A 27051-nucleotide genomic window follows, 5' to 3' on the forward strand; every position below is an offset into this window, starting at 1 on the left:
TCCAGTGACGAAGGTGGGATTGCCTCTGCGTCCCGTCTCCAGTGACGAAGGTGGGATTGCCTCCGCGTCCCGTCTCCAGTGACCAAGGTGGGATTGTCCCAGTGTCCCCTCTCCAGTGACCAAGGTGGGACTGCCTCTGTGTCCTGTCTCCAGTGATGAAGGTGAAATTCTCTCTGTGTCCTGTCTCCAGTGACGAAGGTGGGATTGCCTCTGCGTCCCCTCTCCAGTGACCAAGGTGAGACTGCCTCTGTGTCCCGTCTCCTGTGATAAACATGGACTTCTCTCTCTCGGCGTGCCCTTTCCGGGGATGCCGGTGGGATTTTCTCCCTGTCCCGTCTCCAGGGATGCAAGGTGGGATTGCCTCTGCGTCCCGTCTCCAGTGACGAAGGTGGGATTGCCTCCGCGTCCCGTCTCCAGTGACCAAGGTGGGATTGTCCCAGTGTCCCGTCTCCTGTGACCAAGGTGAGACTGCCTCTGTGTCCCGTCTCCTGTGATAAACACGGACTTCTCTCTCTCTCTCGGCGTGCCCTTTCCGGGGATGCAGGTGGGCTTTTCTCCCTGTCCCGTCTCCAGGGATGCAAGGTGGGCTTGTCTCTCTCTCTCTCTCTCTGTACTGCCTGGTCTCTCTCGGCGTGCCCTTTCCGGGGATGCCGGTGGGCTTTTCTCCCTGTCCCGTCTCCAGGGATGCAAGGTGGGCTTCTCTCTCTCTCTGTCTCAGGTGGGTCACTCTCTAGTCTAGGTGGCCATGTGAGAGCATGCCCTGCCTGCCTGCCTGCCTGCCTGCTGTGTGTCTGTGGCTGAGAGGAGCGAAAGAGCTCTCTGGCTGTCAGACGCGCATCTTCTGTATCTGTCTCTGCAGTCAGGGCTCAGAGCGCCTCCCTCTCTCTTCCTGATAATAACGGTCGCAGCAGCCTCCCGTGCACGCGCATTATTGATCCTGCTGCTGCTGCTGCTTCCCCTGACGGTGGCTCTGAGGCGTTGGCGGGCGACGGAGGGAGACTTTTTCCACCCTCTCTTTCTTCTCACTCTCTCCGGAGCGCGCTCACCCCACTGTCTTGACAGCTTGCCGGGAACGCGCGCCAGACGGAAAGCAAAGTAACTAAGCCCTGCTGCACGCGCGCGCCTGGCGCACTGCTTTGCACCTGTCCCGCCCCGCCCCGCCCCCTCCCCTCCTCCGCCGAGTAGTCCATCTAAGGGGTGGGAGGAGCGCGCGCGCGCGAGCCCGACCGAGCCGGCCAATCGCAGACTGGTGCGGCCCGCCGCGAGACAACTGCAAAAGTCGGCTCGTACCGCTGCTGCTTGTTGTAGCAGCTCGCGGGCGGCTCGCGCGCTCTGTTTGGGCGGGAGGAGCAGCAGCAGCAGCCTGAGAAGTTGCGTCCGCGTGCCTGCCTCAGCTGCTGCCGCTGCCATAGCGAGAAGAAGAAGGGGGAGCGCGAGGACAGGAGGAGGAGCAGCAGCAGCATCGTTCAACGGTCTCTCCCGGCAGTGCGGGCGGGGTGAGCGGCTGGTCTGTGTGGCCTCCATCCCCCTCACCCTCACCCCCCCTAGAGGGGTGGATGGGCTTGGTTGTAACCCTCATCTTTCTTCCCGCTGGTCAGTTGCAGGTAGGGTTACTGTGTTTGTGGAGACAAGAAAATAAATAAATAAATAAAATGCCTCACTTTGTTCCCCAAAGAAAGTATAAGCAGTGAAAAGTAACAGAAATGCATTTTCTTCTGTAGTCTAAACACAAAATTAGAAAAGATGTACATTTCCAGAAAAGCAAACATCCATGAGCAGCATGTTCCCCCCCCCCCCTTTATTCTCCATCCCCCCCTTTTTTTTTTTCTTTCCCTGCAGCAGAGCATCTAGCTGGCCCCCTTAGAACCCTTATCCAAATTGTCTGTATTTTTATTTATTTATTTATTTATTTGTAGCATTTGTAGCCCACATTTTCCCACCAATTTGCAGGCTCAATGTGGCTTACATTTGCCATAATGGCGGTTGCCGGTGGTGGGAGGCGGGGCTGGTGGTTGGGAGGCGGGGCTAGTGCTGGGCAGACTTATAGGGTCTGTGCCAGAGCCGGTGGTTGGGAGGCGGGGCTAGTGCTGGGCGGACTTATATGGTCTGTGCCAGAGCCGGTGGTGGGAGGCGGGGATAGTGCTGGGCAGACTTATACGGTCTGTGCCAGAGCCGGTGGTGGGAGGCGGGGATAGTGCTGGGCAGACTTATATGGTCTGTGCCAGAGCTGGTGGTTGGGAGGCGGGGCTGGTGGTTGGGAGGCGGGGCTAGTGCTGGGCGGACTTATATGGTCTGTGCCAGAGCCGGTAGTGGGAGGCGGGGCTGGTGGTTGGGAGGTGGGGCTAGTGCTGGGCAGACTTATACGGTCTGTGCTCTGAAGAGCACAGGTACAAATCAAAGTAGGGTATATACAAAAGTAGCACACATGAGTTGTCTTGTTGGGCAGACTGGATGGGCCGTGCAGGTCTTTTTTCTGCCGTCATCTACTATGTTACTATGTTACAAAAGGCATTGCATTAGGTGCATACATACATGGTAAAGAAGAATACGTTATGGTATTGCATCTTATTTCATGAGTGAAAGATTGGATTGTAAGCTCTGTTGAGCAGGGACTGTCTCTCTGTGTCAGGTGTTCAGCGCTGCGTGCGTCTGGTAGCGCTATACAAATGCTATTAATAATAATAATACTAATAGCATTTATATAGCGCTACCAGACGCACGCAGCGCTGAACACTTGACATAGAGAGACAGTCCCTGCTCAAAGAGCTTACAATCTAGGTAAAACGGACAGACAAAACATTACGGGCAAGGGAAATTACAGGGTAAAGAGGAACAGGGAGGAGGAGGGCAAATGTGTTAGCGGTTAGGAGCCAAAGGCAGTAGTGAAAAGGTGAGCTTTCAGCATAGATTTAAAAACAGGTAGAGATGGAGCTAGACGTATGGGTTCAGGACGACGGTTCCGGTGCCGCAAGACAAAAGGAACGAAGTCTGGAGTTAGCGGTGGAGGAGAAGGGGGACGACAAGAGAGATTTGTTCAGAGAGCGGAGTTCATAGGGAGGAATGTAGGCAGAGATGAGAAAGGAGAGGTAGTGAGGGGTCATAGAGTGGATGCATTTCCCTCCATTCCTACAGCGCTATGCTCCTTCTTTCCCTTTCCTCCCCTCTGGGCCCATCTTGCAGACCTGATGGTCTAGTGGCCACTTTGGGGCAGGAGAGAACTACACTCTTTCCTGCCTGCTGCTGCTGCTTCTTGAAAGTGGCTGCCAAGACTTCAAGCGGTGGCTTTGCAAGACTTTTGCAAAACATTTTGCAAGACATTTTCAAAAAGCGGTGGTAGCGGGCAGGACAGAGTGGAGTTTTTTCCTGCCCCGAAGAGGCTACTAGACCACCAGGGTGCGCTACATTAGGCGGGGGAGGCCAGCCTGTCTGTCAACCCGCCAACTCAGAAACCTGGACAATCGGGCTGGGTGGAAAAATCCCATCTGGTCCCCCAACAATCCCCTGAAAAGGAGGACATGTCAGGGGAAATCCGGACTTACAGTAACCCTACTCACAGGGTCTCTAGGGAAGCAAATTTTGCAGCGCTAAGGCATGAAATAGGAATCCCTGTAGTCAGCAAAATCTTCCGTCATCGAGCATTACTGTGGGAATCGAAGCTTGAAATCACAACTTCAGTTGATTCAACCATTGTTTCTGTTCGGCGTCAAACCCAACAGTCACTGTGTTTCACTGAAAGCGTCTTCTGGGTTCGAACTTAAGAAGTTTTTAAATCAATTCTTGGTCCCATAACCAGAGCTGACCTCAATGGCGCCCTGCTCCCTACAACGCCGGAGCAGGGCGCCATTGTTCCCGTCACGATGGATTCCTATGGACATGCATACCAATTAATGTGCTATATCTAATTGACAAGGGTTTGCATTAAATAGGATCTGTTATGGAGAGTGGACTTTCCACATGATCAAGTCATAGATTGAAGGATGAGAATTGTAATTATTGTAGGAACAATATATTTGTGGAAAAATTCCAGTATTGCTGTTATTTCATCACTTAGGTCAGAGAGAGTGGGAAGTCATTTTAAATTGGTAAAATGTATGTATAATATCAATATGGTAGTGTGATTGTGTATGAGTTTGAATGATGATGATGTGAGTGAGCATAAACAATAACGGAAGGCATTTTCTAGGTTATGGTTTATTAAATGTTTTATGTAAAGATTTATAAGGGAATATTATAGTAGTTTAGTAGAGTATTAGTATTTGTAACTAGACTGAAATTGTTTGTATTCAAGTAAAAGCAATAGTGATGCAAATTAGTAAGGGATATTCTCAAAATGTTGCCTGTTTGCAGCCCTCAAGGATTGAACTTGGACAAGCTTCCCTAGACAAACCTATATATCCCTCCACCTCCTTCCGGTAACCTTCAGACCTGTAAAAATGAACTCTTTGAAAATTGCCCTTCCTTCGTGCAAGGAAAAGTAGGCATAGATGGTTCCTTGATTTTGTGTGATGGTTCTTTGAGTTTGTGTGACTGTCAGTATCTATTATTTTGCCTCTTGTCAGCCATTGATTAAATTTGCAGATGACACAAAACCATTCAAAGTTGTTAAAAGACATGCAGACTGTGAAAAATTGCAGGAAGACCTAGGAAATTGGAAGACTGGACATTCAAATAGCGAATGAAATTTAGTGTGAACAAATGCACAGTGATGCAAATTGGGAAGGACAGTCTAAATCATAGTTACCTTATGCTAGTGTCCGCCTTGTGAGCAAGCAGCCAGGAAAAAGATCTTGGTGTCATTGTAAACAATACGCTGAAATATTTTGCCTAGTGTGTGTCGGCAGCCAAGAAAGCAAACAGGATGGTAGGAATTATTAGGAAAGAGATGCAAAATAAGACCAAGAATATTATAATGCCTCTGTATTGCTCCGTGGTGCAACCTCACCTTGAGCATTGCGTTCAGTTCTGGTCCTGTACCTCAAAAAAGATGTAGCAGAATTAGAAAAGGTTCAAAGAAGAGAGACTAAAATAATAAAGGAACTGCTTTCATATGAGGAAAGGCTAAAGAGGTTAGGGCTCTTCAGTTTGGAAAAGAGACAGCTGAGGGGAGTTGAGGTCTACAAAATCCTGAGTGGTGTAGAACAACTAGAAGTGAATTGATTTTTTACATTTTCAAAAAGTACAAAGACTAGGGGACACTCAAGTTACATGGAAATACTTTTAAAATAAACAGGAGGAAATATTTTTTCATTCAATGAATAGTTAAGCTCTGGAACTCTTTGCCAGAAGATGTAGTAACAGCGGTTAGCGTATCTGGGTTTAAAAAAGTTTTGGACAAGTTCCTGAAGGAAAAGTCCATAGGTCTCCATTGCATCGTCTGCAATTAGTACTGAATATGGTAATTCAATTGATATTCTTTTTGGGTAGGTATGATTCTTTTTCTCTCTATATGGTAAATTTACATTGGCTTCCTGTTGAAGCCCAGGTTCTTTTCAAATTGGGCACTATCCTCCCTGTTTACTAAGCCGCTCGGCAATGCTGACACAGCCCGTTCAAAGTGCGGATTAGTAAACTGGGGTATGGCTTTTCAAATTTTACATGGAATTGTTCCATTGTATTTGGTGGATGCAGTCAATCTGAAATTGTATCAGAATTCGGGTCGGCTGCTTGAAAATTTTCTTTAAGTTATCCCTCGGTACGGAATATTAAATCTACCAAATTTTTTAACTGCTTCTCTTTCTTATCAAATTCCGTTGTTGTGGAACTCTTTGTTGTTTGATGTAAGATTAATGGGAGATTACCTAATTTATTTATTTATTTATTTTTGCTGCTTTTATATCCCACATTTTCCCACCTATTTGCAGGCTCAATGTGGCTTACAATATCATACAACAACAATCACATTGATGGAATAAGAAAATCAGAATATAGGTAGCAGATAAGGTGCATAAAAAATAATGGCAACCATATTAACCATATTAATCTTTAGGAAGTTGTTGAAAACCTTATTTAAGACATATCTGATGCCTAATTCTAAGTGATTTGACTGATTATTGTGATTACGTATTTTCCTTGTACTTTTTATTAGTATGTATATATATCATCTGAATGATCGGTTCATGGCTTTGTTTTGTTTTTTTTAATTTATTATTACCCACATTGAACTGTATGTGGTATTTGCGGTTTATGAGTTTTATATAATAATACTAGTAGTCTGCTATTGAGACAGACATGGGGAAGCCACTGGTTGCCCTGGGATTGGTAGCGCTGAATATTGTCACTATTTGGGGATTCCCGAATCTTGATACTCTTTGGAGTTCTGGAATGTTGCTACTCTTTGAGATTCTGAATGAAATGTTGCCACTATTTGGGATTCTGCCAGGTACTTGTGACCTGGATTGGCCACTGTTTGAAGCAGGATACTGGGCTAGATGGACCATTGGTCTGAACCAGTATGGCTAGTCTTATGTTCTCTTTGCTGCCTCTCTGAAGCTTCTGCCCTAGGCTGTGATCTAGTTTGCCTAATGGTGGGGGCTGGCCTAGATGAAAGGATAAGAGAAAGGGTAGGGAGCTTTTAGGGAGTGTGAAGACATTAAGGGACCCTTTTACTAGACTGTGTTAAGTGCTAACATACACTTAACCCAGTAAAAACAGCCTCCTGCAGGACACACTAAAGCATTCTCTGTTAGCTTTGCAATTGTGTGCACTAAATGCCTGGTGGGGTTTTTTGTTTTGGATTATTTTTGGAGGGGCATCAGGAACAGGGAATGGGCATGCATCACTGTTCAACTAATGCCACAAGGGTAGATCTTGGTAGGAAGCGCAGCAATACTGCAGTCATTCTGCATTGCTTTACTTTTCTTCCTCTTCTCTACATGATCATTGACAGTCTCATATTGTGTTAGAATTAATGAGCTCAGTATTCCAAGGATTTATGTTCCTAACTTTCTCCCCTCGCAGCTTAGTAAACGGGGTTTGAGAGTTATGCTCATAAATTGGCCTATTTGAAAATTTACTAGGACTGAGTTCATATATTTGTACTCAAAATTTCACTAAACTCTTAAATTTAGGAGCATAAAAAGTAGATGGCAACAGGGACAGATTTAGGGTGGGGAAAAGAAGTTAGGAGCTTAGCACTGATTTTTAGTAATAGGTTCATAAATCTAGGCAAACGAACTGCAGGCCTAAATTTCTGAGCACTCTCTATACTTATTAGTTGTCCAGTCCGTAATATTAGATTCTAAGTGATACACAAAATTTTAAAACTGGTGCATACGCCAGGAGTCACAAAATTAAAACTAACTTAGATACAAAACCAATATTTTGTTATCATTAGTATAATACTTTTCAAAATGAATTGTTTTCATAGCCTGACAAAAACTCATGTAAGAAGTGTTCTGAAGCTTGGTTGCTTGGAATTACTATTACTACTACGAGGAACCAAAAATTTGTTTAAATTGAATTCCTCTACTACTAGAGTTCAGCAAGCAACAATGCCAACTTCAGGAGCATGACTTTTAAGCTCCTAAATTAAGATCACTTTATAGCTGAAAAGTTTGGCTGAAAATAGGACACAAATTTAGGAGACTAATTTAGGAGCATAAATTTAAGAGTTCAGCATTTTCTGAATATTGGGCCCAATGTTAATTAAGAAGCACAGATTGAAATTGCCTTCCTGTCTCTGCCAGAGGCCCACTAACCTACTCCCAAATTGTCAACCTACAACATTCAGATTGGGTTCAAATCCCAGTCTTTCAGGCTGCGACTAAAAAGCAAATTACCTTTTTCTTCTCTTCAGGAGCTATATGCACAGAATGGTGAAAACTCTTATTACGTCTCACCCCTGCCTTGATCTGCCTGTATAGAGTTTGCACTTTCATTGACTAAATCAGTGTTTTGAGTCCAGTAGTAGAATGATGAGTATCTAGGATTCAGAATTCTTGTGCTTGATACTTTCAGTCACTAGCAACGGTTAAAATGAGCTCTTTGGGTTAAGGTTTTGAATAAATCTTTCCTTAAGATGATAGTCCTTAATCCTTAAGATAAAACTAGTCAGAAATGTATAGGTAGAGTTTGGGAACACCCATTATTTGAACACAAATGTGTAGGTTTTCTTCCCTGGGACTATCAATAGAAATCAAACAAAATAAAACATGGAAAAAAAAATAAGATGATACCTTTTTTATTGGACATAACTTAAAGGTATCATCTTATTTTCTTTTCCATGTTTTATTTTGTTTGATTACTATTGATAACCTTAAGAGTGGACTAACACACTTCCCTGGGACTAGAAACTTTGCTGACTTTCACAAGGATACAGAGCTTTTCACTTCTAGAATCAAATGGTTTCAGGGGCACAAAACCTTTCACCCTAATACAGGATGACACAGTAGATTTACAGAAGGATATAGGAAGCGGTTCTTTAACTTGGCATCTCGATTTAGGCACTCCAGTGGAGCACTTAGTGCCAGTTCTGGAACGGCACTTAGGTGCATCTAAGTCATTATTCAATTCAATTCTGGCATTTCATCTGCTTAACGATCAAGGTCAAGGCACAGGACAATCACACATTATAAGCAGATACTTTCTCTGTCCCTTGATGGTTCACAATTTTGATTTTTGTACCTTGTGACTTGCCCAGGGTCACATGGAGCTGCAGTGGGAATTGAACCCAGGATGCTGGGATTAAAAGCCTTCTACACTAACCTTTAGACCACTTCTCCCACACTGTTGCTTCAAAACTTAGGCATGACCTCTGACACTATGTCAATGGCAGGTGTAAATGGTTGTCTCAGGTGACGTGTAACAGAGTATTCTGTAATGCTTGCCACTTGGTGCCATGTCCAGGGTCTGCCCATACTCTTCCCATGTTTATGCTCATCTTGGAGTTACACACTATGGACTAGATTTAGTAAATGGTGCTGAAAAAAATCAGTGCGGATCGCTATTCCATTAATGGCGCTCTGAGTTGTACACTGTTTATAGAATAGCGCATAGAGCTGATTTCCGCACCAAACTTTGTGCGCAAGGAGTTACTCCAATAGAAACCTGGTGAAGATCCTGGCGCATGTTAGACGTGGATCCGTAATACCACACGCATCTTTAGTGAACACCCCTCCCATGGCCCTTCCCCCTTTTGAGTTGCATGCTATAAGGTTTGCTCACTGATCTTTATAGATTAGAGCGTAGCAAATGTGCCTGCAAATCCAAAATATTGCCAATTAATGCCAGTAATTGATAGCACCCAAATATCTGTGCTAATTTGCCCATTAGCCAGCTTAGTTGCATGCACATCTCATGGTAGTGTGCAATTTTGCACATGGAAGTTTGCCCACCATTTGTAGAATCTAGGAGTATAGCAGTTAGGTGCTACTTTATAGAATAACGCCTAGTGCATTTTTGCGCAAACCTGCCAATTAAAGGTACCTTTGCATGTAGTTCTAGGCGTGAACTTATAGAATTGCTCAAACAGATCCTTGCAACCTCTAGAGCTGCATCAGTCAAAGAATTGACATTTGGTAGTTCATGAAATTATTTTTTCTGACAAGTCATCCAGAGGTTAATGACTTTTTTACCCTTTATGTCAAAGGCCAGCTAGTCACCTAGGGTGTCAGCTTCCTGGGAACCACAAAAAGCAGCTGCAGTGAAAGCAAAACAACAAACAGGTCCTGATGCCACACAAAGAACTATCAGTGTGCATTTTTATCCTTAGGGAGGGTGGGCAATTTTCAAATAGCCCTTTTACCCTGGTAAATGGGTTTTGGAGAGTGTCCAGTGGTGTTGGGATGATCATGATTGTTGAGTTTAATTACCAGATCTCAGGGGGAACTAAGGACCTGACAGATAATTGAGGGGCAGAGAGTGGCAGAAGGCCGAATGTTTGCTTAGGGCACTCAATTCCCTTGTGCTGGCCCTGCTTTCTGTTTGATGCATAGTTGGATTTAGTCTGCTAATGTTCACCCTTTTAGGAACAAACTATTTATTTATTTATTTATTTATTTACATTTATGAATGCATTCCACTAAAAGCCCAAGGCAATGTAGAACAATATAAAAATTGCATGGTCTCTGCTCCTAAGTACTGCAGCCTTGCAGAGCCTAAGCCCATGACACTGGAGACACTTGTCTGTTAACCATGATATTTCTATTAAGAGTAAATTATTTTTATGGATATGTTATTTTATTCTTATTTTTTTACTGATGGTCTATGAATTGTTATAGACCACTGCCAGCTGGTCACACGGTCAGAGTGTTATATCGCTAGGACTGAGTGTGTCCTTTCCTCTTTCACTTGTTCCAGAACAACAGTGGGAGAAAATGAAGACTGTGTGAAACACCTTGTTTAATGATCCATTTGCTTCAGTCTTCTTGTCTACGTTTGTAAATTGCAGAAGTCATAATCTGGCTCTGTCGTGCCGTTTTAAAGAACGGGAAGTCTGGTCGTTAGCTAAGTGGCACTGCATCTGTATGTGTGAGTCAGAGTGTGTGGTTTTTGTATTTGCTTTTAATAACAGCTAGAATTTCTCAGTTGTCGTTGCTGTTATGGACACTTTCTCAAAAATTCTTATTTTTGCAAGACTGTTTATCCTGAAATGGTTGAGAGAAACCCACAGGCCACTTGCTTGGGAGCAGGCTGCACTCTGAACTGGGCATCATTTCAGCTGTTGCATGCTCTGCCTCTGGCTGATGCAGATGTGCTCATTGTAGGAGGAGTGGGGGTGAAAAGTTGAGATCTAGTGTTTCATCATCATAATTGATGCCCCACAAAGTCAGCACAGGCATCTAAGCAGTTTATAATCCAATATAGTCTATTAAAGGAGAGACCAAAACATTGACATGGGAGGTAACATAAGGAAAGATATGAGATACATTCAGTATAATATATAATAAAATCGTAAAGAAGTAAAATGTAATATTATAGGACATGGAATCAGAAGGAAAGCAACTTAAAATTTGCCGGGTTTGATTTATTTCAGAAGCGGAAGAAAGTCTGTGCAAGCCTCTGGGTACTGGGAGTGAAAAACAAATATGTGCGGTCTGAGCACACCTAGACATGGGAGCACACTTTGGTTCCTGTTTTCTGCACTTGAATCTAAGCCTTTCAGGTGAAAAAAAATTTGAAAGGCTTATATTTGAAAGCTCAGGGGAACAGCACCGATATGTGCTACCCTTCTACGCATGTGCCAGGAACGTTCCTCCTCCATACTTTCAGTCTCTCAGCGCGCGTATCATTAGCATTGAGGAGCTAAGTTTTGGCACTGTTCCCGCAGTATGGATTAGGCGCTGTTCCCTATAGTGCAGGAGTTCTGAGCATCAGCCCATAAGTTTGTACCTGAGACAATGGAAGGTTAAGTGACGGGATTTGAACTACTGCTACTACTACTTATCATTTCTATAGCACTACTAGACATACGCAGCACTGTACACTGAACATGTAAGAGACAGTCCCTGCTCGACAGAGCTTGCAATCTAATCAAGACAGACAAACAGGACAAATAAGGGAATTAAGGTGGGAATGATAAAACAGACATGGGAACTGAACAAGTAAATAGGAGTTAGAAGTTAAAAGCAGCCTCAAAAAGGTGGGCCTTTTGGACCTTGATGTACTGATTCAGGAAGTCTATCCAGGCGTATGATGCATCAAGATAAAAGGAACGGAGTCAGAAGTTGGCAGTGGAGGAGAAGGGTTCACTTTGGAATGGTCTCCCAAAATTATTAAGATTAGAGGATACATATATTGGTTTTCGAAAAAGTTTAAAGACATATCTTTTTCAAAATGCATATGAAAACGTTACAGGATAAAGAAAAGTTAAAAAAAATCAACAACATAAATCGGATGCTAAATTACATTTTTTATTATATATTTTAAGTTTGTTTGTAATTGTTAATATTTATTAGCAATTAACTTTTGTATGGTTGGTTTGCTGTGCTTTCCTATCAAGTACTGGATTTCCTAGATGTTATTACATGTGTTTTTATATGTTTTATTTTTTATGTAAACCATTCTGTTTTGCTATAGCAATAAGTAACAGTATAGTAAATAAATAAATAATGATGATGATAAATGATGATGAGAGATTTACCTGATGAACGGAGTTTCCAGGGAGGAGCAGGGCCGCCGAGAGGGAGGGACAGGGGGGACAAAATTCCCCGGGCCCGGGCCTCCAGGGGGGCCTGGCGCCGGAGTCCCACTCGCCCTCCATCATCAGGACCTCACGCCTCCAGGGGCCCCGCGGCGCTTCCTGGCGCTCCCTGCCACGTTGCGACGCTCAGCTTCATTCTTTACAGCTTCCCTGCATTTAAAAAGTTGCAGCGGGGGTGAAAAAGCAGGCTCACCTTTCCTTTAAGCCTTTCCCCTTCTCTCTCAGCCTGCACATGGATGGAGGGGAGAGGAGAAATTCTGGATACGGATGGAGGAGAGGGGAGAGTTGAAATGCTGGATGGAGGGGAGGGAAGAGAGGACATGAGATGAACACGGATGGAGGGGAGGAGAGAGAGGATAAATGCTGGACATGGATGGAGGAGAGGGAAGAGAGAGGAAGGACATGCATCCTGATGGAGATGAGGGAAAGGGAAAAGAGGAGAAAAACTGCACATGGCTGGAGAAAATAGGCAAAAGCTGGATCCACTCTATACTTCCTCCAGTCAAGTCCGCGGAGGACCCAGCTTTTACCTATGGATGTAGGGCAAGAAATGAAGAAGAAAGGAGGAAAGTAAAGAAATAAATGGAAAGGAAACCCTGGAAGTGGAGTTAAGGAAGCAGATAGAGAGCAGCAGAATCAGAGACTGGGACCAACATGATCTGAAAAACAGTCACAAGACAACAAAGGTAGAAAAAATCATTTTATTTTCATTTTAGTGTTTGGAATATGTCCAATTTGAGAATTTGCATCTGCTGTCTTATTTTGCAATGTATAGCAATGTTCTGTTTTTCTGGTATTGTGCTGCATGCAGAATCTGTATGCTAATTTGGTTTCTGTCATTTTGGGTATACTGGAGCGGGGAGGGGTGGGTGGGCCACAACGAACTGGTCTGCACAGCTCCCTGCAGTTGCTAAGACCGGCCCTGTCCGTCGTCGACCGTCTGCCACCGGGCCGGGCCCCCTACATTGAAATTTTGTTCTTTATAATAGTCGCTACCATTTTGCCCGGCATCAACGTCAGGCTCATCGGTCTACAATTTCCCGGATCTCCTCTGGAACCTTTTTTAAAAACTGGCATTACATTGGCCACCCTCCAATCTTCTGATACCACGCTCGATTTTAAAGATAAATTACATATTACTAACAATAGTTCTGCAAGTTCATTTTCAATTCTATTATTACTCTGGGATGAATACGATCTGGTCCAGGAGATTTGCTACTTTTCAATTTGTCAAATTGCCCTTTTACATCCTCCAGGTTTAAAGAGATTTCATTCAGTTTCTCCAACTTGTCGGCTTTGAATACCATTTCTGGCACCAGTATCTCCCCCAAATGTTCCTCGGTGAAGACTGAAGCAAAGAATTTATTTGCACTTTCATATTCTTGCCCAATGTAAAGCGGTTCTTTGTTGCAACTTATACATCTGGGCTGTTCTAGTGGACAATAAGGAAGGAAAAGTTTGGTCTTGACCTGCTAATTTTCTCCGCTTGAGTCCTTCCAAACCAATTCAGTGTTCTTCCCATTTTATAATAATAGTAATATAGCTTATTATTATTATTGGATTTATTTACCATCTTTTTGAAGAAATTCACACAAGGTGGTATGCAGCAAGAATTAATTTGTGTTCTAGGTGCTTCTGCATGGTTGACCATAGTCGCGTATTTGTTTGCAATAGAGTCACTTGCAGGATACATCTGGTGCCCCCCCCCCCCCCCCCGCTTTGAGGGAAGGTGGGGAAGCATGTCTCTATTACACTTAATTATTTTTACATTTCCTTTAGTAGGAATCTTGTACCACTAGAGGGTGCCCAGCATTTTAGAAACCAGTTTTGCTGCTGAGGTGTACGTTCTGCTCCGAGTCTGATCCCCTTTGGATACGGAAGTGTGGGGAAGCTTGAGAGTAACAGAGGGAAGTGAGACTGTACCTGTTCATCCTGTTAGCTGTAGTGCCTGCTCAGCTCAGAGGTGAAAATCATTGCAGCTATTTTTCACTTTGTGATGCTTGTTTTTGTTTGCTGATGTATTTAGTAGCTCGAAGCGAGTTACATTCAGGTTCAGTAGATATTTCCCTGTCTCCAGAAGGCTCACATTCTAAATTTGTACGTAGATAATAACATAGGTTGGGTGATTTGATTTGCTTAGTCTGTGCAGTGTAAATGGTTCAAGTAGCAAGAGTATAGCTTGCAGAGTGTCCAACTGAGTCTCCATAGGAAAATGTTAGCAGTTTGTTCTCTAAATATGCAATTTATTTATCTTGAAGAAGCACATTGTTAAAGTTATGTTGCCACTCTCCAAACAGGAAGTGTATCTTGCATACAAACAATAAAATTAATAAAGCCCCATGAAACATATCAGCTGATAAAATTTCAGTCTGTTCTTCCTCTCTGTACTGTCCTCTCTCCGTTTGCTTCTTTGCTTTTCTACTTCCTTGAATATAATTCTTCACTTAAAGGGGGCTGTGGAGAAATGTATAAGATTCCCTGCACCTTTGTCTTCCTTAGCAATGGTAATCACTCTGTAGGGGTGTTTCATTGTTATGTTGTTATCTTATAAACTGCTTTGCATGGCTGTGTGTACCAGGAAGGGAGTGAATACTTTTTCATAAACCAAATAGAAAGAAGGGGATCTATAGCGTTTCTTCCCTTATTTGCACTTTCAGGATGAAATGGGTGTTAGTCGACTTTCAGAGTAATAAATAGAAATAAAAAGAAAATAAGATACCTTTTTTGTTGGACTAAATACATTTTTTGATTAGCTTTCAAAGACAAAGGGGCTCATTTTCAAAGCACTTATACGAAGGCCCCGATGCTCAAAAGTAAATGCGGGGGCTAGAGCTAATCATTGATAACAGCTCTTAACAAGCAGTAATGAGCATTAATTGGCAATAATTTAAATTTACATGCACAACTCGCTAAGTGCACTCTCTAATGAGGTGCACCTAACTTCTAACGCGGGCAGGGAAAAAGGGGCATTCCAAAATGTATGCTTGTAGTTATAGAATATGGCCTATTGTGCCTAAATCTACACGCTGGGGTTTATGCCATGTTTTCGGTGTAAATGAAGACGCATAGTTTTAGGCGCTGAGATATCAACTAAGCATATTCTATATACCGTGCCTAAATCTAGGCGCAGCTTATAGAATACACTTAGTTGACACTGATTTCTGCACCGATTTTTTTTAGGCACCATATATAGAATCTCCCCCTGTATCTGTGTGTGGTGATATGTTAGCTGTGCCCAAGTAGTTTGGCTGATATTATCTCCTGTTGATGTAGTCTGTGAATATTTTGAGCTAAATATTCAAAAGCTTAATTGAAACTCTCTTTTAACATGTGGATCTCAAGTGTAAACTGGCTGAACGCACTTATATATTTTCAGCCATCTAAGACTACGTGCATAAATTCTTAGCTTGAAGAATATGGTTGAATAGAAAATAACACCCAACAAAACAAGGAAAAAACACCTACGGAGAAGCAAGAGCAACTGGAGTAGTAGGGAAGGGATGTAGGCCAACCAAACAGACAGATCTCCAGAGATTGATTGTAGTGAAAAATTTATTGAGAAACCAGGTACAATGGACTCGACACGGTCTGTGTTTCAACGATAAAATTGCCTGCTTTAGGAGTCAATTATCTAAAACGTACACAATCACAAAAACATAAAATAAATACTGACAGAAAAGATATATAAAAAATATCACGGAATTGTATATATTTTTGGTAAAAGGAGTTGAAAAACGTGAGACTTGATCATTAAGAGAGGAGGTATTTAGTAAAAGCCCAGAACACAAATTTGAGTTGTGTATATAGTCCATTTGGGGTTATGTTTGAATCTGTGGCATGTACATTAATTTTTGAAAAATAACATATAGCTAGCATCCCATTAATCTACTTCACTTATGTTATCATTTTAGAATGATTAATGTTACAGATGTGCATTTCACCACATAACCAAACAACTCACTTGGTACCGTGTGTTTGAAAATTAGGTTGTTTAGTGCTTCTTCAATGTAAGCACATCACTTTGCACTTAGGTGCATCCCTGGAAATTTAACTCATTTGCCCCTCCATCCTACTAATTTTACTAACCCTTTTTCTTTCTTACCCATCTTTCTCAGTCTTACCCACTGTTAATATTTATTTTCTTTTTTTATCCATTACTCATGGAGGAGTAGCCTGAGCAGTGGGTTGAGCATAAGAGGAGCCTGGCTCAAATCCCACTGCAGTTCCTTGTGACCCTTGGCAAGTCACTTAAACCTCCATTGCCTCACATACAAACTTAGGGCACTTTTACTAAACTGCGGCAAAAAAAGTGGCCTTAGCGCACGTGGCCTTAACACGTGTTTTTCCCATGTATTAAGGCCATTTTTACCGCTGCCATAAAAATTGCCTTTGTGTACTTTTTAGGGCTGCAGATCTAGGGTAATGATATCAAGATTAATTAATTTAATGTTTAACTTGGAAAAAATGTAATTTGCAGTTAACAGTGGGGCGCTTATTTACCTGGTCCCCTGCTCTTGTGCCAGGCCTGCTGCTTATGCGGTTCTGAATGGTGGCATCTGTGTCAGCGGCAAGCAGAAGGCTGTTTTCCGGACCCAGGAATAGGACATTACATCAGAATTTGATGTAACTTCCCCTTTCTGGGTCCTTCTGTCTCCTGCTGACGCCGCAGCCGCCATTCAGACCCAGAGAAGCAGTGGGCTTCTTGCCAGGTACTTGTGACCTGGATTGACCACTGTTGGAAACAGGATACTGGGCTTGATGGACCTTCAGTCTGTCCCATTATGGCAACGTTTATGTTCTTATGGGCCTGGCACAGGAGCAGGAGACCTGTAAGCTTAAAACTACTTTCAGGAAAGTGACCAGGAAGACTGGGAAAAGAATGGTAAGGTTCAAAATGTAATGACAATACTTATATTTCAGGATTCTCAGCAGTCTTAAGGATGCTCCCAGGAGACATATTTTATTTTTAATTGCATTTGTATCCTGTGCTTTCCCACTCATGGCAGGCTCATGCGGCTTACATGGGGCAATGGAGGGTTAAGTTACTTGCCCAGAGTCACAAGGAGCGCTGCCTGTGCCTGCAGTGGGAATTGAACCCAGTTTCCCAGGACCAAAGTCCACCACTCTAACCACTAGGCCACTCCTCCACTTTGAGAATCTTTGAGCCCTGTTTTTGAATTTCACATTAGATTATTTTTATTCGTCAAAGTTGAGAAATATCTCCCTACCTATGTTTTTCTAAATCGTCAGGCAGAGGGAACACATGCAAAAGAGACTTTGTTTAGGTTTTGCTGTTTGGCAAAGCAGTCAGGCTTCAGTGTGTCATTTTTTTTCTATGCAGTTATATCTGGAAACCATATCTCCTTGTGTGTATGCAGAAGGAGCTGTTTAGTTTTCATTACAAACTCACGGTCTTTATGGACAAGTTCAATGGCACAGATTCATGGCTTCTGTGTAATTAGTCTTACATAGATGCAGAATTTTCCCGTAGTTTATTTCTGCTCAAAATAACTAACTTCTTTCTAAAGTCTTAGCTTTCAGATACTACTACTACTTAACATTTCTAAAGCGCTACTAGGGTTATGCAGCGCTGTACAATTTAACATAGAAGGACAGTCCCTGCTCAAAGAGCTTACAATCTAAAGGACATGTGAACAGTCAGTCTGATAGGGGCAGTCAAATTGGGGCAGTCTGGATTTCCTGAAAGAGTTAGGTGCCGAACGCAGCATTGAAGAGGAAATAGCTCTAGAACTCGTCGCCAGAGGATGTGGTAACAGTGGTTAGCGTGCCTGGGTTTAAACACAGTTGATGTTGCATGTGGCAGAGAGATCTCAGTCATAACCTGCAATAGTTTTTTTAGAGGGCTCCTTTTACAAAGCGACACTACCAATTAGCATGAGCTGAATGCGAAGAAGTCCATTCATGTCCCATGAGGATCCTCACATTCAGCACATGCCAATCGGTAGCGTCACTTCGTAAAAGGAGCCCTTAATATTTAGTATTGTTACAAACTTTTATGCCTAATTTCAAAATTTGATTGTGTTTTGTCATATTTTCTTTAAAAATGTATTTTTCCAGTAGCTTTACTGTCCAAAATAGAGTATACATTAATCATGATTAATCATTGATGTGAAGCGTGATTATTCATGAGTACATTTTTTTGTCTTCCTGCAGCCCTAGTATTTTTGTATTTAATGGCCATGCACTAATATTGACATTATTATTATTATTTATTTATTTATTGCACTTGTATCCCACATTTTCCCACCTATTTGCAGGCTCAATGTGGCTTACAGAGCACTGTCATGGCATAGCCATGTCAGGTTACATCATACAATTGGTGTTACAAGAAGTTCAAGAAGGCAAAAGGATTTGTTCAAGCATTAGTAGGAAAGTATATTCTGAGTAAAGTTGTAAAGGTGTTATATTATAGTTGGATAGGTGTTGTATTATAGCTAGTTAAGGGTTCTCGTGGTAGGCTTTGTTAAAGAGGTAAGTCTTCAAGGCTTTGTGGAAGTTAGTTAATTCGTTGATCTTTCTCAGGTGAATTGGGAGCGAATTCCATAGGTGCGTGCTCAAGTAGGAGAAGCTGTTTGAGTGAGTTAATTTGTATTTTAGACCTGTGCAGCTGGGGAAGTGTAGGTTGAGATAGGTGCGGGATGATTTCTTAGCATTTCTTGATGGTAGGTCAGTGAGGTCTAGCATGTAGATCGAGGCATCTCCATAAATGATTTTATGAACAATCGTGCAAATCTTGAATGTGGTATGTTCTTTAAGTGGTAGCCAGTGTAAATTCTTTCTTAGGGGTTTTGCACTTTCATATTTTGTTTTCCCAAATATGAGTCTGGCTGCGGTATTTTGGGCTGTTTGAAGTTTTTTGATGGTTTGTTCTTTGCAGCCGGCGTAAAGTGAGTTGCAATAGTCCAGGTGGCTTAGTACCATTGACTGTACCAGGTTCCGAAAAATAGCCCATGGGAAGTAAGTATTTACTCTTTTGAGCTTCCACATGGAGTGGAACATTAGCACGTGTCAGGACTTATCGCCACCCATTTTGTAGGCAGTAATGGCTCACGCAGTATTCCTGTACTAACCAGTTAATTAACCCAGAGATGCCCACTCTTCACCCCTCCAAAGAAATAGAAAATATTTTTTAGCACATGGTTAGCACACACTAATGAGGGTCTACAATCTAAGGGGCCCTTTAACTAAGCTGTATCAGGTGCTAACTCACAGCTAACACAGCTCAAAAGTGGCATATCCGCAGGAGGCGCTCAGGCATGCTGCGGTTAACTGCCAAAGTGGACAGGGAAATACCTAGTACTGAAAAAAGCACAAGTCAGATCCAGATAGATACATTTTCTTTCTTCCCCCTTCATCTGCTTCAGTCTCATGTTCAGATAAGGGAGAGGGGACCCCAGCAATTCTGCTGCTCCTGCAGCTGTTTGCTTGGTGAGCCACTTTTTCAGCTGACACACTTCCTGATTCAGCAGACAAGAACAGCTGTTTGCCCTCTAGCTGAATGGGCTGTCCAAAGCTGGAGCCCTGCTGACAGTGCTGGCATTACAGTGGGGCAGGCTTGTCTGCACAGCCATTTTAGTAGCTGACATTCTGAAATTTGTCTCAATCACATTGAGGAGATAAGTAAAAGTGGTTAGTCCAACCCGAGCAATAATTAAAATTGTTTTAGCACTATGTAAGAGCCTTTAAGGATTAAAACCTCTTAAATCTGGAAATTGTATTGCGTAACCTCCTTAGCTGCCGTTGTAGTTTGAGGTATTTGTTAAACTTTATTTTGTTTGTTGATAGGTCAGGCAAACAGTTCATAAACTTGTGTCTTCTAGGGGGCAGAGTCCACAGCAGAGCAGGAAGAGGAATGTTAAGCTCGCTCCGTGTTCTCAGACCTGCAGTCCAGTCTTGGCCCAGAATGCACACCACTGCTTCCCAAGGAGTCCTGGCAGATAAAGTGGCCTTGGTCACAGCCTCCACAGATGGGTAATTAATAGTACTTTCTGTAGAGGGGGTCTGGGGGCGGGGCAGAGGCAGACCTTGCAGCAATCTACCGGAATGAAGAATCTGTTTTAAACTGGGCTGGAGGAAGTCTCCCTGATTTATTCAAGCTGGCAACTGTTCCTGAAGAAGGGATATCAAAACCGAGTCCTGCATTAGACAGCATTTGCCACTTTTCAGATAAGTTCAGCAGACTTTGTTTAGTACTAATTATTTATATATGTTCTTTAAATGGACTATGAATGCACATATATGAGAAACACTTCATTTTATAGGGTTTATTTGTGTTAATACACTTTATTATAATGATGTGCATTTGTTGGGCATAATTTGTGAGCCATTTCTAAGGTATATGCAGTATTTCAGCCCATAACACACACTCAGAATGTGTGGGACTGAAGACATCTAATATATCATTTAATTGTTATTTTGTTTTCATATACAAGCTCGGTTACTGTTATATTGTTGCATGTGCTACATTGGTGAGTTTTGCATATTGAGGACAAGGGTGGTGGCAGAATCATGTTCTGCTTATGACCCCTGTTTAAGTTAATCCATTATGAAAGAAAAGGGGTGTATCTGCAGGCTTACAAGTAAGGAGGAAGTATCATGCTCGGAGACTACTGGCTTGTAGTTTATCACATGGGAGTGAATAAGGCACAGAGGGATATGTAGAGAATCTGACACTTAACAGTGCTGTGTAGAACCAGGACTAGTTCCAGTGGGTGTATCTGACTTCAGAACACAGCCAGTACAGCTCAGTCCTGTCCAGTAGTTCTCCTGGCTATTCCCATTGCTGAGACTGCATCCATAGAGCTGTATCAGTACACCTTAGTTATGTCCTGCCACACCATCTACTATTTTCACACATGTGGATCTCAACCCCTAATATCTTGACACAGGAACGCCAGTGCTCAAAGCTTCCTTGCTAAATTCAGTCTTACCTCTCAGGTCTGCCAGTTCTGCTTGCTGACTTTGGCTCCTCTGTGTATGATTTTCCAGGATTGGTCTTGCCATCGCACGTCGCCTGGCACAGGACGGTGCTAAAGTAATGCTGAGCAGCAGAAAGCAGGAGAACGTGGAAAAGACCGTGGCACAGCTCAGAGCAGAGAATCTAAATGTCAAAGGCACTGTCTGTCATGTTGGCAAGGAGAAGGACAGAGAAGGACTGGTAATAAAGGTGAGAGTCCTGCTCTATTAAGAGCCGCTGCCAGGATTTCCTCTGACGTGCACGGGGTGGGGGGAGGGGGTACTGACACATTTTTCCCTGGCAGGTGTGCTGGAGCCATTTCATAATTTTGATTGCAAGGGCCCTGTACTCCGGAGCATATCTTGGTGATCTCTCTCGCACCTTAGCAGAAACATTGGCTCTTTCCTTTGGATGGGGGGGATTCATTTAGCATTTTTCTTGTCTTGGATTTTTAACATACCTACTCCTCTTTCTCTTGTGGTTTTCCAACAGTAGCCCGTCCATCCATCACACCCTTTTTCACCACTAGGACCCAGCCTTGCCTCAGAGAGGTCTCTTTCTCAACTTTACACATACACACAGTCAGGCTGGTATTAGACATGCTGGGCCCTAGGAAAGAAGTTTGCAAGGGGGCCCCAAAACTGCCCGCAGGCTATGCTGCTTTTAGTTTTAGGCAAGCTTGGGGCTCCTTCTGTCATGGAGGCCCAGGGCAAGTTCCCTGGTTGCACTTCCTCTCCCCCACGCTAGCCCTGCACACAGCACAGTACCAGCAATAGGGCCTAAGTGTGTCCTAAAGACACTTACTCCCTTATCTGTCCCCCCACACAAAACACACAAATTCATGGGGGGGAGGGGGGAGAATTCTGTCCCCTTGATTATTCAATAGTAATTTTCTCCATCTTTCCTAAGTAATGACTTCCTTGATTGGCTGCTACATTTGTTTGTTGGTTTTGGTTTTTTAGGCTGTGGAAGAGTATGGTGGGATTGATATTCTAGTCTGCAATGCTGCAGTCAATCCCTATTTTGGAAACATGCTAGATTCAACGGAAGAGGTCTGGGACAAGGTAATAGCTCTCCCCAGCTTGCTCCCATTCACCCATCATCTCAGTATCTTTCTCAAACACTGTGGATCGTATTCAAAAGTGACTTTCTTATGTTTACTGGGTCTGAACTTTTGGGTGTACATAGTTGAGCTGTTAGGCTTGGAGTGGTTTGGAAAAAATACAGTTGAGTTGTTGGGCTTGAGGCGGTGTGAAAAATGTAATATTGAATTACTGGGTTTGGGGGCAGTGTGGATAAATGATTGGTTGAGCTGCCTTACTTGAGGTGGTATAAGGTTGAGTTGTCAGACAGAGTGGTGTGGAAAGTGAATGGTTGAATTGCTAGACTTGGAATGGGGTGGAAAATGTATGACTGATTTGCCAGGCTTGCTTGGGGAGAAAAGGTGAGTTTCTGGTTTGGGGTAGTGTAGGTGAGAGAGGATAGAGCAGCAAGTTTGTTCTTTTGTGGAGTTGTTTCTTCTGACCTGTATTTACAGATACTGGATGTGAATGTAAAGGCCACTTTCTTGCTGGTGAAGAAGGTGGTTCCACACATGGAGAAGCGTGGGTAAGGGGACCCGTGACAAATTCAATCTGAGTGGGAAACCACCACTCTCTTCTCTATCCCATTCATGCAATTTTCCTTCCTGCACTGTCTGTTCTTTTCTCTTCCTTCCACTGTCCTCTTACCCTGCCAAATGTGTCATCACCATCTCATTGCTTTCCAGTTGTTCTAACAAAGCACAATTAATTTGGGCAATCATTTATCAGGGTTTGCCAGAATATAGCTCCACCCTCTTCCTCTGCAGTTATATGTATTTCTATAAATGAGATAGAGTTAATATAAAATGTAATAAATGAAAATAAATTAAATAGAGACAAATCATAGATTTCCAGAGAGGAATCGTGTGCTGTTTTCTGCTTTAAAGTTTGGGTACGCTCCACTCCTTCCAAACCCCTAACAACATCTGCACAATCTCTGCAATTAAATTTATGCTAACATTTTTACCAAACAACTCAGTCAAGCTTTATTACGCTGTGCAAAAATATTAAGGACACAGTAATGTCCGACTGTGGCCCCCAAATCCCATTGCGTACTGGCCCTTTTACTTTGGACTGGTTAGCTTGGGGGATTTCCTGTCCCCTGAACCCAGCAAACTTCCTCAGGCCATACTCCCAATAAATGCTCATCAGGAACCACCCTCTCCATCTCCACCACCACAACTGAAGCCCTCTTCACCCAAAGTAAAAGCACAGCTTAGTACAGGAATTTTTGGGCTACAACATGTATGCTAATATTGTAACATCTAGTCCAATGGAGGTATTACATTTTGTGTTTGCTGGGCTTGTAGGAAATAGTGGGAGTACCTGCATGCCACCATCATAGGCCTAGTGAAACCTATTAGCATTTAACACTCCATTAGTGACAAGCAGGTCGTTTTAGTGCTTAAACATTAGTGTGATAGGGGTACTATTTTAACATACACATTAAAGCCTGTCTGCATCTCTAGTGGAATTAGAAAAAAGGGAAAGGTTTCCAAAATGATTACAGGGATGGAATTCCTCTCATATGACGAAAGGTGAAAAAAGTTAGGGTTGTTCAACTTGGAGAAGAGACAGCTGAAGGGAGATACGAAATCCTGAGTGGAGCGGAGCACGTAGACGTGAATTGTTTGTTTACTCTTTCCAAAAGTACAAGGATTAAGGGCCATGAAATGAAATTAGTAAGTATATTTAAAACAAACAGGAGAAAATATTTTTTCACTTAATGTATAGTTAAGCTCTAGAACTCATTGCCGGAGGATATGGTGAAAGCTGTTAATGTAGCAGAGTTTAAAAAAGATTTGGACAAATTCCTGGAGGAAAAGTCCATAAAGCGTTGAAGGTAGACCTGAGGAGAGCCACTGCTTATCCCTGGGGGTAAGTAGCATTGAATCTTGCTACCTTTTGAGACTCTGCTATATGCTTGTGACCTAGATTGGCAACTGTTTTTAAATGAGATACTGGGCTTGATTGACCTTTGGTCTGACCCAGTATAGCAACTCATTGTATGCTATTTTTAAAGTGTGCAAAACAGTCTTAATATATGCTATGGATCAATTGCGGTATATCAAGCGCTGAAAATAAATAAACAAATCTTATTGCATTTTTTCCTACGTGTTTTCCTGAAGCTGCTCTCTCATTGCAGGGGTGGATCTATCGTCATCGTATCATCCTTAGCTGCTTACTCTCCTTACCCAGTAAGTTCCATTTGCTTATCCTTTTTCTGTAATGCTCCCCAGTCGGTTTGTACTGTAGGGCAACATGCGCAGCTTAGTGTGTAATAGACCAACCGATCCACTGGAGGGCTCTAGAATGGTCTTAGCATGGGCGGTTGCTTAGCCCGCAATCACCGCTTTCAAACTCTGGTCTTAAAAATAAACATCTTGCATTTGTGCTTACGGCATTATACCCACAAAAATGTTTTAATTTGTTTTAATGATGGAAGGATAGCGGTGATCATCAAATGAAGAGACAAAGCTTTCAGGGAGTCAAACTCAGTACATTCACAATTTATTGATGAAATAACACTGACCTGACATGGCCGTGTTTCAGCATTTATTGCTTGCACATGGGGTCTGTGTGTTTCAAAAACTGTGCTTATCCATCGTTCTAGCAACAGCAGCAGTATTTCTGTTTGGCAGAAGAAAGCTCAAGAGTGACAGTGATTTTATGTAGTCTGTGAATATTTTGAGCTAAATATTCAAAAGCTTAATTGAAACTCTCTTTTAACATGTGGATCTCAAGTGTAAACTGGCTGAACGCACTTATATATTTTCAGCCATCTAAGACTACGTGCATAAATTCTTAGCTTGAAGAATATGGTTGAATAGAAAATAACACCCAACAAAACAAGGAAAAAACATCTATGGAGAAGCAAGAGCAACTGGAGTAGTAGGGAAGGGATGTAGGCCAACCAAACAGACAGATCTCCAGAGATTGATTGTAGTGAAACATTTATTGAGAAACCATAGATCCCGACATAAATAATATATGCTGAAACCCTGTGGCAAGAGAAAAGAAGGACATCCTGTGCTGGAGCCAAAAACTGCCACCATGGGTGGTGAAGAGGAGGTAATGCCATGGCCATGTCGAGGAAATGAGCAAATTGTGCTGCTGGGTTTGTTTATTTTGTCCTTCATCTTTTTCTCTCTCTTTTTATTTCTCCCTCCTCTTTTCTTTTTGTCTATTTCTTTCTTCTCTGTCTTCATTGTTTCCACCCTTCTGTTTCTCACGTTGGTAACACTGCTTTCTCCTTTCTCTCTTCGTTCTTCCCTGCCTCCTTGTCTCTCTTCATTTTTCTCTTTTCCTCTGGATTTTTCAGTCTCTTGGGCCCTATAGTGTGAGTAAGACGGCTCTCGTTGGCCTGACCAAAGCTTTTGTTCCTGAGCTGGCTCTTATGAATATCCGGATAAACTGCCTGGCACCTGGACTCATCAAGACCAAGTTTAGCTCTATGGTGAGTAGTACTGCAATACCTTTCTTCATGTCTGAGGGGAGGTGTGTTTCCCTTTGTGTTTTATCTCCTTCCAAACACAAATGTCTGTCTTCCAGATGTGGCAGAACGAGAGCATTGAGAAGCAGTTGTTGGCAGTCCTGGGTACGCACAGGTATGCATCTGTTGCTTGACTTTTAGCAGAGCATGTCCATCAGAGTTCAGCAGCATCAGAGCAGCAGGTGATGTCACATCCTCTATTTAACTGAAGGGGTGGACAGTCAAGGCAGTTTCATATATTCTGCCATTGTGCTGGCACAGAACAAACACACCATCCCCCAGAAGAAAACCCTCTCGAAAATATTAGTACCTGGAGATTCAAAGTTGCTTAGGCAGAGAGTTTCCAGATTCATCAATTCCAAAGCAAGCTTCACAACCCATCTTTTCACATCTAGTTTTCCTATGGTTTCTGTTCATCCGCACATTATTTTTGTACAATTTTATATGTATTTGTTCTAAGACACACCAGACAAGGGTGGCATATCGATACAGAACAGATAAATAAGATCCTTCCAAAAGGATGACTTTGTCACATGTATAGTTGCTCAAGTCAATGAGAATGTGCTAACCTTTTTTGTCAACAAATCAATAAAAGAAAAAATTCATTATCAAAACCACTTTCCTGTAATGTAGGCAAGATATACTGTCGATTTATTCAAAACCTTTTAAACACAGAGGCAGACAGTGAAAGCTAAATAAAGGAGGAAAAAGCCTCAGAGCCCCACCTTCTTTACAGAAAAGATAGGATGTAATGGGTGGTTAGCTCATTGGCATAAGAAAACCTCGTGTTGACCGTTCTGGCTTTATGCAATGTAATAAACAATTTACTGGTAACCCCAAATCAAGTGTGACTTATCTTTTAAATAACGTGTATGTTGACTAACCTTTTTTGTAACAATTTGATTTGGGTGGTAAAAATCCAATGAAATACAAACATTATTTTGCTGGAAATTTTGACAAGAATAAAAACCAGCAGTTAGACAGTTTAAGTGCTGGCAGTGTAACATCAGCTGTTATGACCTCTGCACTGTCATTGTTGTTTGTTTCACTCAGAATTGGAGAGGCACAGGAATGTGCTGGGATAGCCTCTTTCCTCTGTTCACCAGACGCTGCGTACATCAATGGGGAGACAATTGTGGTCGCAGGAGGGTCCCGGTCCCGTCTCTGAAGATCAAAAATCTGAAAGGAAAAGAAGCTAGCACACTTTGAATACTTTAAAACTTCTTTTGTGTGAACATTTCACCAAGCAAAGAAGCGCCTCCTTTAAACCATGGCCTGTTGCGATGTGCCTTTGGGACAGAGTGGAGGAGACCAACTTTACCAAGTTAATAAATGATAATGTGATTCCATGATTTTCCCT

The 27051-nt window shown here is 42.6% G+C and overlaps 1 protein-coding gene across 4 annotated transcripts; it reads left to right on the top strand.

Annotated features, from left to right (window-relative positions):
* The first annotated feature begins 1495 nt into the window (after positions 1-1495).
* LOC115458016 (dehydrogenase/reductase SDR family member 4-like) lies at positions 1496-27043 on the top strand. 4 transcript variants are annotated; one of them, XM_030187777.1, is made up of 10 exons: positions 10980-10984; positions 14079-14083; positions 20005-20131; positions 21149-21326; positions 22079-22180; positions 22654-22724; positions 24345-24396; positions 25521-25655; positions 25751-25806; positions 26745-27043. In XM_030187777.1, exons 3-10 carry the CDS (start codon positions 20013-20015, stop codon positions 26857-26859), a joined length of 828 nt encoding a protein of 275 aa, XP_030043637.1. In that variant the 5' UTR covers positions 10980-10984; positions 14079-14083; positions 20005-20012; the 3' UTR covers positions 26860-27043. The 4 variants fall into 4 exon arrangements, with proteins under 4 accessions (XP_030043635.1, XP_030043637.1, XP_030043634.1 ...); XM_030187775.1 differs by lacking the exons at positions 10980-10984; positions 14079-14083 and adding an exon at positions 1496-1604 and having other exon boundaries at positions 19981-20131; XM_030187774.1 differs by lacking the exon at positions 10980-10984 and having other exon boundaries at positions 14008-14102; positions 19981-20131.
* Positions 27044-27051: the final 8 nt, after the last annotated feature.

Source organism: Microcaecilia unicolor, chromosome 14 (genome assembly GCF_901765095.1).
Source record: "Microcaecilia unicolor chromosome 14, aMicUni1.1, whole genome shotgun sequence".
Classification (NCBI taxonomy): domain Eukaryota; kingdom Metazoa; phylum Chordata; class Amphibia; order Gymnophiona; family Siphonopidae; genus Microcaecilia; species Microcaecilia unicolor.